The following is a 13872-nucleotide window of genomic DNA, read 5'->3' as shown; positions in this document are numbered from 1 at the left end:
AAGTAACACTCAAAAGAAAATACATGCTAAATATCATTACTATGTTACACGAGTACCTCTTAAAATTACTAAGCGACTAGGAAATACCCAACTGGAAAGGAAAAAACTACATTCGTAAATAGTATTTTAATATAAAAAAAATTAGAAAGGTTATATGGAAATGCAAACGCCTGTAAGTCTTAAAGCGGCAGGCAATAAACAGTTCTGGCAACGCTGGCGTAATAAACTATAGTTAAAACACATTTACATTTAATTAAACAAGAGGAAGTTGTCATTAAAAAAAGAAGACCTCTGTTAAATTAAAATAAGTCTACAAACAGAGTTGCTCCATTTTAAAGAATATTCTGCTTTAGGAAGACCAAATTTAAATTTAATTTTGCCAGTATTATATTTTTCAATTTACTCAGTCTGCTAACAGCTTTTCCTGGAATAGCAATTTTTATGTTGCTTGCAGTACTAGAGCAGAAAATTAGTCAAAAACAACGTGAAGGGCGCGAAAGAAATTAAAAACACAGTTTGTAAGATTTTGAAAAGATTTCATTGTCATTAATGATTAATCATTAGCAGTTAATTAAATCATAAAACGAATAGCAAAAAAGCAGAAAACGTTTAAGAAAGAAGTAAAAACGTTCAGTCCAGAACAGTAAGCACTGAAAAATGGAAGCAGTTATGATGGAAATTTAGGAATTAAGAAAGAAGTTGGATGTTGAATTTACATACACATACCCACACACATTCATGCATAATGACTCAATAACAAAATAACACAATTTTAAACGGTAGTTATTAATTTAATAGTAGACGAATTCCACAATTGTTGGGTATTTGTTAAGCTCAGTGGGAATGTATGAATATTGACTAATAATAAAAGAAGCCAGACTTAATTTGTTATGTTTGTAATTATACTGTATTTCATACATGCTAAAAAATGTAAAGTAAAATGAAATAAAAATAGCTCTCATCTAAAAACTACCGAGCTGGCATAAGAAACAACGAAGTAAATTTAGGTAGAACACACACACTTGGTATAAAGCGTTATTTGCATAGACGACACAGGTAGTTTTAAAATAACTATTTCGTGACTATGAAACTGGTATGTTAAAGAAATGTTGAAAAGTAAATTTCACGTTTAGTGGATCAAAATGCGTAAAAATAGTTAAGAAGTTTTATATTCCGGCTATATTTACAGAGACGGCGTATGTGGAACTTTTCGTAGATGGAAGAAAATAACTTAAGTTGGATACAGTTTAAAAGTTTGAAAAATTCACAGAAATAAAAAAATCATAATATTGCTCACAAAATATTTAACCTGACCAAAAATGACGCACTTATATTGCTTCCCCTAATATGTATGCATATATGAATAAATAGAAAACAACAGTCTGTATGTATACACAAACTCAAAAATAACAGATTTTAGAGTTTTATTACTTTTTCATTAAGGTTTTTTTAATTTAATTTAGGTTTTGAAGGATGTTTTAGAATTAAATATTTTTTATTATACATATATATATCATTTAAGAAAGGAGAACAAACTAAAAAAGACCTTCGTGGTCAAGAAGTCAAGAATTTTGCGCATTGAGCTGCAAAAATTAGAAAACAAGGTAAACAGAAAATTCTTAATGCTTCCGCTTAAAAGTCGTTGTGATACTGTGGTTCCGGTGAAAAATTCTTTTTAACATAAGTTTAAATAAAGTGCAATGAAAAGTGTAAATACAAAATAAACAAAATAATCACTAGAATACTTACAAATAAAGAGCGTATTTAAAACTCAAATCAAATTGGAAGTAATATGTTGATTAAAGTTAAGACAAGCTTTAAACATTTGAATAAAAATACAATTGTTATATAAGACATAAGCAAAAATGAAAAAATTACAAAAAAGCCGTAAATGGTAAATTAGCCCATTTCGAATCTCATTATTGACTCTTCAGGGGAAACACATAATGGTTTTTGAATCCAGCTAATTCCATATCGCGTTTCGTCAAAACAGAAAATTGAAACTGTACAAGAAACGTTTTGAACATTTAACTGATAAAATAACCTAAATAAAAATTTTAGTCTCAATTTCTCTGTATCATTTCCCGACGCATCCGCTAGTAAAAGTAAAAGCGTATAATGGTATATATATATTTTTACTTCCTTGCATCCAAGTTAAATTAAATCCATCTATCTATATATATAATATATGTGGGGGGGGCTGAAAAAAGCTAATCTTTTTCGCATCACTCAGAACCTGGTGCACGAAAGAACAAGAGAAGTAAATAATCACAAATTCAGGAAAAATAAAACACGATTTTACGTATTTCATGACATTTCTTCAGGTGTTGGTACTATGAAACAATGTGACAGGATAAACAAGTTTCGTGTTTTTTTCTAACCACCGAAAGGTTATGAAAGGTTTTTCTGTTTCGTATTATTACTACTGAACTGACTGCAGCTTTTGATGCATTGTTCAATTTCAGGTATTTTTTTTAGATTATTTTATTTATTATTCATTTTAGGACTATATGTGTGTGTGCATTTATATAACAAAAATAAGAGAAAACAGTTCTTGATATTTCAAAATTTTAAGTATAGAAAATATTTGATATATATCCAGTCAACTACTGGGATACAAAAGAAGTTAGAAAAATTCTTCTTTAGTAAAGTTTAAATTTAATGCATATAACTACCCTTAAAAATGTATAAGAAAGCTATCCGCTGTGTTACAGAAAATATGTTATTGTATCATAATAACAAAATGCAAAAATGAAATGCTATTAAAATTACATAAAACTGGCTATTTTCATGGCAATTTAATCATATCTTTTATCATAATTTAGTTTAATCATCTCTTAATCGTACTTTTGTTTCATCATATAGTTTAATTGTATCTTTTCACGCTTGTCTTCACATCTGGATGATTCCAGAAATGACTTGTGTTTACATTATAAATATTATTACATAGGATGCCACGAAACATTTTGTACGATCATCCTAATCAGCCACAGATCTAGAATGAATCTAACGGCCTTTTGGGGCTCTAGTCAGTTTCTTGATGGTGGAGTTTACTTCATTTTTAAAACGCACATTCTTAATTCGTTCTCGTCATTGTCAGAAAATGCATTCTGCAAAATACGAAATTTAACATATCGGGAATTTGAAGTACATGTTTGAGTTCAAATGAATAGCTGAATAACCATGATGGGTTTCAAAAACTGTTGAAGCTATTACTGCCTAAAAGGTTATTTAAAAAGAGACAAAAATGCATGGTTTTCAACGATTAGCTAAAACTCACTGGAACTTAGTTGAAAACAGTTTTTACATAAGCGCTGTAATAAAAAAATAATTGTAAAAAATTAGAGCATGGAAATTATAGCGAAAGATCACGAAAGCTTCAAATAAGAAAACTAGTACCATCACAAGCATAGCATACAAGTGTAAACTAGTACCATCACAAACATAGCATACAAGTGCAAACTAGTACCATCACAAGCATAGCATACAAGTGCAAACGCATAGTCAAGCATATCTTCCGAAGAAGACATAACATTTTACCTGGAAAATACCGCTTTCAATTGTTTATATTGAAACGGGTGTCTCTGTGAGTGCGCGTCTATATCTTTATGGGTCTCTCTGTATGTATACTCACAAGCACATACACACACACACACACATATATATACTTGTAGAAATTTTAAAATAATTGAAAATTAATTACGAGTAATATGTATGCACTGCTCTAGTATTTTGGAAATGAATTTCTTGATCCGCCCTTTCTAAATTGCTACAAAATGAGAACAAATGGCAAAACTAAGTGCTAAAATTTTCTGATACTTTGCTTATCATAAAAAGAAGAAGAGCATACGCACAATGACGTCATGCCTATTCAAAAGTTTTTAAAATATTCAAACTTTTCAAAACTCACTGTTTTTTCTTGTCCCAAAGAAACACTTCCTCTAAAGCAAAACACACCATTTTTAAATTGCAGAGACTTTTCTATTGTTCCAAACTGTAGTCATATAAGTCAAAGCTAACTTTTTAAGACGTTGAGGTACTACAGTAGGTAATATTTCTTTCAAAAATGAATACCACAGTATTTAAAGTGGAAAACAATTATTTGGGAAAGATAACACGAGATAATTACTTGAGCTAGTTATCGATATCATGAAGTTTGGCAGCAAATATTTAGAAAACATGACCCAAGATTAACAGACCTTTTTTCAAGCAGTCATGCGATAGTAAAATGAAAGAATTACGAAATAAACTGTGGAATAGAATTTTCCCATTACAACTGCACCAGTGAACACAAAAACGACCGTTTCTATTTATTTAAATAAATTAAATTCATCGTACGTCTTTTACACAGGTTTTATTTACAAAATTTTGTTTGCATTTTGAATTTATTGCTATTCAGTCCTCATCATCTGAAGAAGAATCAGAGGTCAACTCAATCTCATTTCTGTTTACAATGACTTAGTCTTAATTACAATTTACTAAACATTCATATTACTGCAGATGTCTGTCAAGAATACAAAAGATCAAGAGACATTTAAGAATTACCGAATTCGCATTGCAAACACGTACGTATAGGTCCACCAGCGGCCGAGCGGTAAAAGCCGCTGAACACTGGTAGTTCGGTTCGGGGTTCGAGTTCCGGCGAACGGGCTGGCCGCGTGCTTTTCCCCATGTGTAACGTGGATACGAGACAGTTTCTCTTAAAAAGACCACCACGGGGCATCCCTCCCTTTCCGTGTAGTGCTCAAGGGCGGAGCACGTAATAAGCAAAAAACATGTACGTATGAGAAATTTAAATGAATGAACTTTGTACAAGTGGGTTAAAAACCGCTTTCAGAATTTCACCAAATAAACAAGTAACAAACAAAGAAGCTAAAAATCCCGAGGATCAACTCAAATTTTATGAAATATGGCATTATCATTACAAATACTCATATAATCAAATCAATCGACTTGATAGAAAGAGATCAAAAACTTATTTGAAGATCGTACTCAGATAAACAAATAGACCAAATTAATAAATAAATTAACAAGAATCCAGGGGTAAACTTAAATTTAATCATACAGTATGCAAAATTTAATCACGAAGTATGCAAAATTTTAAGAAAACTGACTAGGCTTAAGGAGATCAGAAACTGATTTCATAATTTTACAGGAACAAACAAATAAAAATATCAATCTAAATAAAACAAAATAGAAAAAAAAAAAAAAAAAAAAAAATCATTTTGTATGCAGAACTAGTCAGCTACGACACACTTCCCTTTATTTTGAGAACATGACACATCGGTGATGGCTTAAATTCATAAATTAAATTAAAGTTAGCATTATGTAAAAAAAAAAAAAAAAAAAAAAAAAAAAAAAAAAAAAAAGAGGCTGATTTGGGGGGGGGGGGAAATGGCAGTAACGTATCCTTTTGTACTCTAAAAAAAGAAGTATTGAAGCTGTAAACTTAACAATTACTTATATAGGATATTATAATTCTTTTGTTGTTATTTAATTTTATCAGATATTTTTGGGTAATATTACTTAAATTACAGTAGTACTAATACTCATCATGCGTTTTTCAACTTCACCCATAGAATAATGCTTAATTCGCTTAAAAGTGATGCTAGTAAAAATAAAAACCGGAGTAATTCCTTTCAAATTATAAGTACAGTGATGTGATGTGATTGTTTTATGGGATTTAAGTCAAATTTGATATTTATTTTAGGCAAAATGTATTAATGACTGTCGATATTAATGTGTGAGTATTCAATAAATAAATAGTTATAAATAAATAAAGAAAGAAAGAAATAAAGAAATAAAAATAAATAAAAATAAGCAAAAATAAAGAAACAATTAAAAAAAAATCTTCCCTTTTTCTTTGACAGTTACATTACAAGGGGACGCTGTTCTTTATTAGTAAAAACATCTGAATCTGAAAATAACAATAACTTTCCTTGTACTTATCTCTAACAGCGAAAAATTCATTTTTATGTGTGTTGCCATTAAAATTAATTTGGATGGAGAATAGCTCTCCATTTATTGACTCACTTGCAAGTAATTCAAATGCTTTCATAAATGTATTCAGATTCATAAAAGATTGTAATTCTTGCTATTTTTATTCTGAATACTGATAAATAAAAAACATAAAATTAGAAATACAAATTAATTCTAGTCATACATGTACAAAAACTAGGCGCGGCATATTAAAAATTATTTCAAAATTTCAAAAACAGGGTTTGGTAACCGATTTTCTGAAGTGAATTGAACTAAATTTCTGAAAGAAGTAAATAAACTTCTCTTTTATAAAACAAACAAAAATAAAAACCCTTAACAATTTTTTTACTATTGCTATCACATGATAAAGGCATTGTGTAAAAACTTTATTTCTAATATAACTGTGCATTCAGATCGTAGAAAAATGCAACATAACCAAAATCATTATAACTAAATAAGCTGCACAAATTAGAAGACTTATTCTTTCTTAAATTATTAATTTCAGTAGTTCGTAATAAATTAAAATTTCTAAGAATTTTAATCAAATTGTAAGAGCTTTTACTTTTTTTTTTTTTGTTACAAACTAAAAAAATAATCTATGCACAAAAAAAAAAAAAAAAAAAAAAAAAAAAATTAATGTCAAATCATTATATGATTGAAATAATTAATCCCAATTATATTAAAGAAAAGTTAAAAAAATTAGCCCAAATGCATAAATTTTTTTTCAGAGAAAATTATTTAATGCATTAATTAATTGAGCTAGTTTGGATAACAGAGTGAATAACCTATTCTTATATAACGAGATGCAATTATTACGTAATACATTTAAACAGTTCTTAATATCTGATTTACAAATTAAATTTTAAGTATAATATATTTCTGAGTTTTTTGTGAATGTATCAGAACTGAATTTGTGCGCTTTCAAATATCTTGTCATGCGGATAAAATATGAATGTTTTGTCCAGAAGAAATATAAAACCAAGAATAGTTGAATTAAAAATTTGAAACATGAAAACATTTTTAAAAAATTTCAAAGAATGAAGTCATAATAGCGTAAGTTTGAGAAACTTTTAGAATTTAACCCTTTGAACACTTATTAATGCACAGAAACGTTCAGCAGATGGCGCCACCTTGACGAACCCTTATAATTGTCGGGAAGTATTCCTGCTCAGTTCGCTTAACTCTCAAAAAGAAAAACATTTTATTATTATTTGTTGATACTACGTTCCACAATAAGCAATAAGAAATAAAGCGCCAAAGCTAACATTGTCAGAATAAAGTAACAAAAAATCAAACAACTGTTGTTGGCAATAACGCAAAATAAGCAATCTCTTTGAGCGTCATTAAATGGAATACAAATTGCAACTTTTTAAGTTTTGTTTTGAATGATACAAAATTTAGGGTGGTGAAGTAATCAATAACGGGATATTGTAGGTTTTCGCATACTCACTTAAATTAAAGTATTCATTGTTTCATTATTATAAGCACATTACTATGGTTATTTTATCAGCCTAATACCAAGTTAGAATAAAATAGTAGTAATAATTCTTCAAAGTTCCACAAAATTTCCTGGGTATGATTTATATCGATGATTTAAATTACATGTCCATATTAGGTTCAACTGTTAAGCAACTTTTAAATGACAAATTAACTTCCGATGGGGTTTTTTAATTCAATATGATTGGCAGTAACATTTAAATCTGCTTCAGACACAAGTCACTTAGAGAACAGATTTGAAACAAACAGCCCAACAAATCCTATGATTTCGTAGCATTTAGATATATTTATAAATTTAGAAGCTTTCGCATTTAGATATATTTATACAAAAAAAAAAAAAAAAAGGCATGATTAAGTGTAACCCCCCCCCAAAAGTTTACATTTTGTTTTTCAAGCATACTGCTATTTCTTTCAAAAACGTAAAGAATAGTTCAGACTGGACAAAGAGAGGTGCTGATGGGGAAAGGAGAGCATAAAAGAAAATAAAATTATGAGCTTTTTCAAAAAGACAAAAAGAAATTTAAGATAGAACAAAAACCCGCCCATAGATAGTCCATACCCCTCGATGACGTTCCTCCGATAAAACGCGTATGGGGTCACGTGGTCTAAGGCGATGACGAAACTCTGTGTTTGCAAACAAGAGATGATTCTTGCTCTTCCTCGGAGTCGCGTGCGACGGGAGAGAGGAGACGGTGGGCTGGGAAAGAAAAGGAAGATCAAGAGCAAGAAGAAGATGGTGACGTTCCTCTTCAAGGAATGCGGTGTCCCATCGATTGAGGGGGGAGGGAACAAATCGTTTTACGATTGCGGAGATATTTTACTTTTTTTTTTATTATTTATCCTGTCCCCTCTTTATTTTTTCTCTTTTCCCCACCCCACGCGCCGTTCCCCCTCAATGACTGGGATTCTCTCTCTTTTTCTTCGTCCTTATGTCTTCTCTTCGTTTTATTCGCGAGCGGGTGTCCATTTCTCAAAGTGTCTACCGTTTTAGCGTCTCATTTTGCTGCCTGATTAAGTGAATAAGAGGAAGAGGATAAAAGATCTTTGGCTCGCCAATAAAACGGCAGTTAGCATTCAATAAAAGGAGAGGAAAAATATATTATAGAAAGGAGGATGAACACCAGCAAGGCTAAAATAAACACTTCCCAGGAAAGCTTCCTCTGCAGGAGTGTTGTGAGTTGGCAAACAATTCGAATGTTTTCTATCGTTGCTTTTATTAATGGACTTCTGTCTCGGTGGTGTTACATTTAAGCTTCAAACGAATTAAAATATCAGTAATTTTATACTTTGTATATATAAGTATATATCCTGTTTTGCCGGTGTGGTTTGTTATAGGAATGTTATGAACTGCTATTATGATTTCTATTAATTGTAATTATTGACAAAATTGTCATTTAGAAATGATGCATAGTTTCATTATTTATTCGCTTCCTCTATTCACTTTTCATTTAACAAAAAAAAGGGGCAACTTGGTAAAAAAAAAAGGGGGCAGCTTTGGACAAGTGTTTCTAACTATAAGGAAGTTTCTGATAAAATAACCGCTAACTTACATGTTTTCATGCAATTTTCCTCCCCTTTTTTAATTTCTGAGGAAAAAATTGTTTCTTTTAAAAAGAGGATCTTTTTTTTGGGGGGGAGGGGTAGAATTCTGAGTTTTTGGCAGAAGCAATAGTCTTATATAAAGCGACAAAGATTAATTCAGCCATAAGCAAAACAAAAACTTTATTTATGAATAAAATGTCATAAAGTGCGTTTAGTTATATGTCACATTAATCTGATAAGTGAGAAACCATTCCGCTAGTATTTTAAAATTTTAATTTTCTATAACAAAAATTCAAATCTTTAAAAAGAAAAGTGCGTCCAAAGGGGCTTTGTCTGAAGGACTATTGTTTTCGTTTTGCGATTTTGCATTGAAAACTTTAAAAGGCTGTATCACTTTTCAAACGTTGCCACCAAATGCTATCGCCCTGTATTATATTCGAAGAAATTAAATAATGAAGACTCTGCATAAATGTATGTATGTTTCTTGCATTGTGATAAAACTACGGTATATAGAGCCATCCAATTTTAAATGACGTAATCCAACTGTGAATATGGGCATCTGGAAGCCCAAATTTGAAATTAGGAATTGTTTTATTATCGATTTCGTATTTTGTAAAACTTTCACGAATTTTTGATTAACAAACTCAACGATTTAAAAGCGAGCACCGGCAACACTCGACGGGGGGGGGGAATCATTTTTATCTCCAGCGCGCGGAACTGTGTATCGGAATTTCTAAAGACATGCTCATTTTAAAATTATTTTGCGACATTGCTATTGAACTGAATTTTATGGTTTAAGTGTGAAGAACATGATATTTAATAAATAAAGGTAACACACAAAACGTTAAAAAAACGCCCCTTTGGACTAATTTAATATCTGAAACCTTTCAGATTTTTTTAAAAAATTTTAATTGTTTTTTTAATTTAAAAAAATTTAATATTGCTTGATTACATATTTCAGGCGATTCCTTTATTCTAATTGACTAAAAGTACAATCAGTGCACATTTAGGATAGGATTGTTATTAGCTATTGTTATCACATTATCGCAGTTAAATTACTATTATCACTGAGCATTATTATCAAATTTATAAATTAGGTAGTGGTCGAAGCCTTTACTAAATTTACTTGGATTTATCCAACAAAATCTACGACCTCAGCCGAGGTGATAGCGAAGTTAGAGAATCAGAAGGCCATTTTCGGAAGCCCTTGTCAGATCATTTCTGATAGAGGAACGGCTTTCACATCCAGCGAGTTTTCTAACTACTATGCTAAAGAAAATATTAAACATCATCTAATCACCACAGGCCTGCCGAGAGCAAATGGACAAGTCGAACGAATCAACCAAGTCATTATATCAGTATTAGCGAAACTGTCCTTTAAAAAGCCAACCGAAAACGGTGTTTTTTAGACAGAGTTGAGAACTAGACTTCACAAACTCATAAAATCATCAGCTTCAAGGAAAGGTAAGGAGGCAAGAGATATTTTGTTTAATAAGACCAAAAATACCATGTTTAATAAAATCGAAAGTGATATTATTAAAAAAATGAACGATAACAGCATGGATTTATATTTATTCACGGCTTCTGTGGCAAAAAAGAAACACTCAAAAGTGAAAAATTTTGTCAAACTGGTATAAATTACGTGAAAAGAATGTCAGCGTTCTCAATGTTTTTATCCATTAATTAACTAAAATAATAATCATAGCCCCCGTGCCATTGTTCTTAAGCTGTGGATAATCTCATTTCTTTAAGAAGAAACCAGAACAAACATAAATTTCTAATAATTGTAGTCCTGTAAAAATTTTTAATTAAAATTCCAAAACTTCATATTTTAATATCAGCTACGGATGTGAAGAAGTGTATATAAAAATCAGGGTTTTCTTCTGCATTACGCATTATTTTCTTCTGTACATGGATTTATAGTGCATGGGCACATGAAAGCTATCAAAAATTGTTCTAGAAATTGACAAACTAGAATACATGATAAAAGTAAATTTATTTTAAGCCTATTCGCTTTAGGTAGGTAGGTCTCTTAAGATCCACCGCAGAGGAAGCAATAAAATAATAAATAATACCAGCAAATCTGCCAGAAAGAAAACTAAGTTCAAAAAATAAACTTGATTATAGGTGTGTATCGAGATAGAAGGGAAAGTAGATGCAATTGTATAGCTGTTTGTATTAGTTTAGAAAATGGCAACCAAACTACCCTCACAGGTTTAAACTTAAGGAAATGTTAATTTTGTTTCGTTTGCCTAAGCACCTTAAATATTAAAATAATAAACTTAAGGAAATAGCGTTTAAAAGCAAAACAAATTTCAAATTATGCCAGAAAGGCCAGAAAATTGAGGCAAATAAGAACTTAGATGTCAATTATTCTATGTTTTAAACTTAAAATATCATTATCTCTTCATCTAAATACAAATTAATATTGTTTAAGAAAAGGTGAGTAAAAAATAACCATAACTGATATAGGTTACAGTATTCAATTTTATGAATTACGTTTAAATCTGAAAGAGAACGCGCTGTTTTTTTTTTTTTTTTTAATTTTTGATTAAAAAAGATTTTTGATAAACTAGTTAAAACATAAATTCATACAGATCTAGTTTTTTCATCATGCTTAAAGTACAGTAATTGATGAGAAATTTGGGATTTTTTTGCGTGAAATGATTATTTTAAATTCTATCATAACATTTTCCAGGTAGAGGCAGATCAAAGTTAAGCCGAAACCTAAACATTCTTCTTCTGTTTCTAGAAAGAAAAAAACGCCGTGATGCCAAAAATAAATAAATAAATAAATAAATAAAAAATAAAAACCCGAAAAATATTTCTGTTTATTACTATAGAGCGCGCGCTACTTACCTTTACTTTTGACTTACTTTCCGCTTGAAGTCCGATCGAAATTATGTGAAATCTCTCACTTACCTTTCACAGAAGCAACAAAATTACATAATCCAAATTTTACATCACTGCACAAAGGTATGTGCACTTTTGTTTTCTCAATTTGCTTACAATGATTGATTTACAATACACGAAAATAGTTTCATAATTTACGGCAATTACACTTTACTGAGAAATTCTGGCGCAGTTTACTTAGGTTATAAGGGTTACTAAAAAATCGCTTGAAATTTTCGTCTTCTACCGCCCTGTGCTAAAAAATTTATTATCTACTACACAGCATAAAATACCGATATGAAAAAATTTACATTATATTAGTTATTATTTAAGTACAAAGGGCTTGAAAAAACTGTGCTATGCTTTTATAACAGTTTAATTACATATTTCGGTTGCTGCTCAAACTGCCTTGGGTAAAAGTACTTCTGGATTTAAAAAACTGAATACATAAACATTAAACTAAATACAGTAACTAATATAAAAATGAATTTTTAATCCTTTTACGCTATTTTACTGTTTACGTCTGTTTGGGCGAATGGATCCTGAGTACATTTTTTTCAAGCCCTAATTATCAAGAGAATACAGAAAACGACATCAGATTATAATGACAACATATTAGAAAAGTGGCGTAGCAACAGACCCAAGGCAGCAACCTTTAAGACTTTAAATGAGCTAATCGTAAACTGTTAATAGTGGGGTTCAATAAATTATAACAAATTTAGGCTAAATTACCTGCCGAGAAGACTGCAAAATGTAGTTCTTACTGGCAATTCTGACTTACAAAGTACTATTTATTGGTTGTGAAGTGTGGTAGGTTATACTGAAGCTTTGAATGAGTCATCCAGTTCACAACATTTCAAAGTTACCATCATAACCTAATGACGGTTACAAAGAAAACCGTCCTGCTGACAGTTTAATGATACGAGATTTTTTTAAACATATTCATATCTTCTGAACATACTTGTCTGATAAGAAATGCATTTATTTTCAAATAAACCAAATGAACTGAACATGTATTTATGTAAAATACTCACAATTAGAATTTAATAACAGAATTGAAGCAATTAGCTCCAGTTTTTGCAAGCAGATAAATTGAAAACTGAAATTTATAACAATGAAGCTCGCTATTTGAAACAGCTAATTACGATAATAAGGAATCATAGCTATCTAGGTATTTTACCTTTACTCATTTATAACTTGAAACAATGGAAGTATTTAGGTTGTATGATAGCAGAAACTTAATTTGCTTAAAAGATAACATTTTGTTAAGCTGCATTGTTAAATGCATCATGTGAGTAAAATAACAACTGTACTATCAGCAGGAGGATTCGAAAATATATATTAGGGAATTAATTTTCCATTGGAAAGAGAACAGCCAATTAGCGCCACAGGATCTTTTGCCCCGCCACTCTTACAACCAATAAACGATTAAGAAAGAGACTTGGAAAAAAAACTTACCTTTGTGCATCGCGGATGCATTGTGCTGATCGGAAGTGTTCATTTTACTCTGGAAAAGAAATTTTTCATTCATTAAAATAGTTCCCTTATATTACATAAGCATGAACAAATGATGTTAATCAAAACTAGTAACAATTATCTGAAATCTTCACAATATCTCCAATAAAGTTTGAGAATATAATTTTGCTTTTCACATTACGAACACTGACAAAATGCATCTATGACTGTCATAATTACATCCATACACGACCGTCATAATTACATAAGCACAGTGTCAGATTTTTACCAGTTTTAACGTCTAAGGTGAAATAATTCAAACTGTATTTTGGAAGAAATTCTTTAACATATAATCTTGAAGAATTCCTTTGAATAAAAACTTTAAAGCATGCATTGCTTTAGTATTTATACTCTTGACATGAAAAATCATAATGTTAATGAAAAACGTTCAAAGCATAACACAGAATTACCGCCTACATCTCATCCCCATTCAGGTTACAATGTTTA

General features: G+C 30.4%; 1 protein-coding gene across 5 annotated transcripts in view; it reads right to left on the bottom strand.

The window, feature by feature from the left end:
• The window catches only part of LOC118183190 (uncharacterized), an 841429-nt gene that overhangs the window by 256465 nt on the left and 571092 nt on the right, over positions 1-13872 (bottom strand). For all 5 annotated transcript variants that reach the window (XM_085808383.1, XM_085808384.1, XM_085808382.1 and 2 more), the window contains one exon: positions 13369-13417. In XM_085808383.1, coding sequence (XP_085664509.1) covers positions 13369-13417 — 49 coding nt within the window. The remainder of the gene's footprint in view (positions 1-13368; positions 13418-13872) is intronic.

Source organism: Stegodyphus dumicola, chromosome X1 (assembly GCF_044657685.1).
Source record: "Stegodyphus dumicola isolate Sdum_Otavi_A_Nest chromosome X1, ASM4465768v1".
NCBI lineage: Eukaryota > Metazoa > Arthropoda > Arachnida > Araneae > Eresidae > Stegodyphus > Stegodyphus dumicola.
The sequence above is the reverse complement of the archived record's forward strand: the minus strand, read 5'-3'. Positions and strand labels throughout refer to the sequence as shown.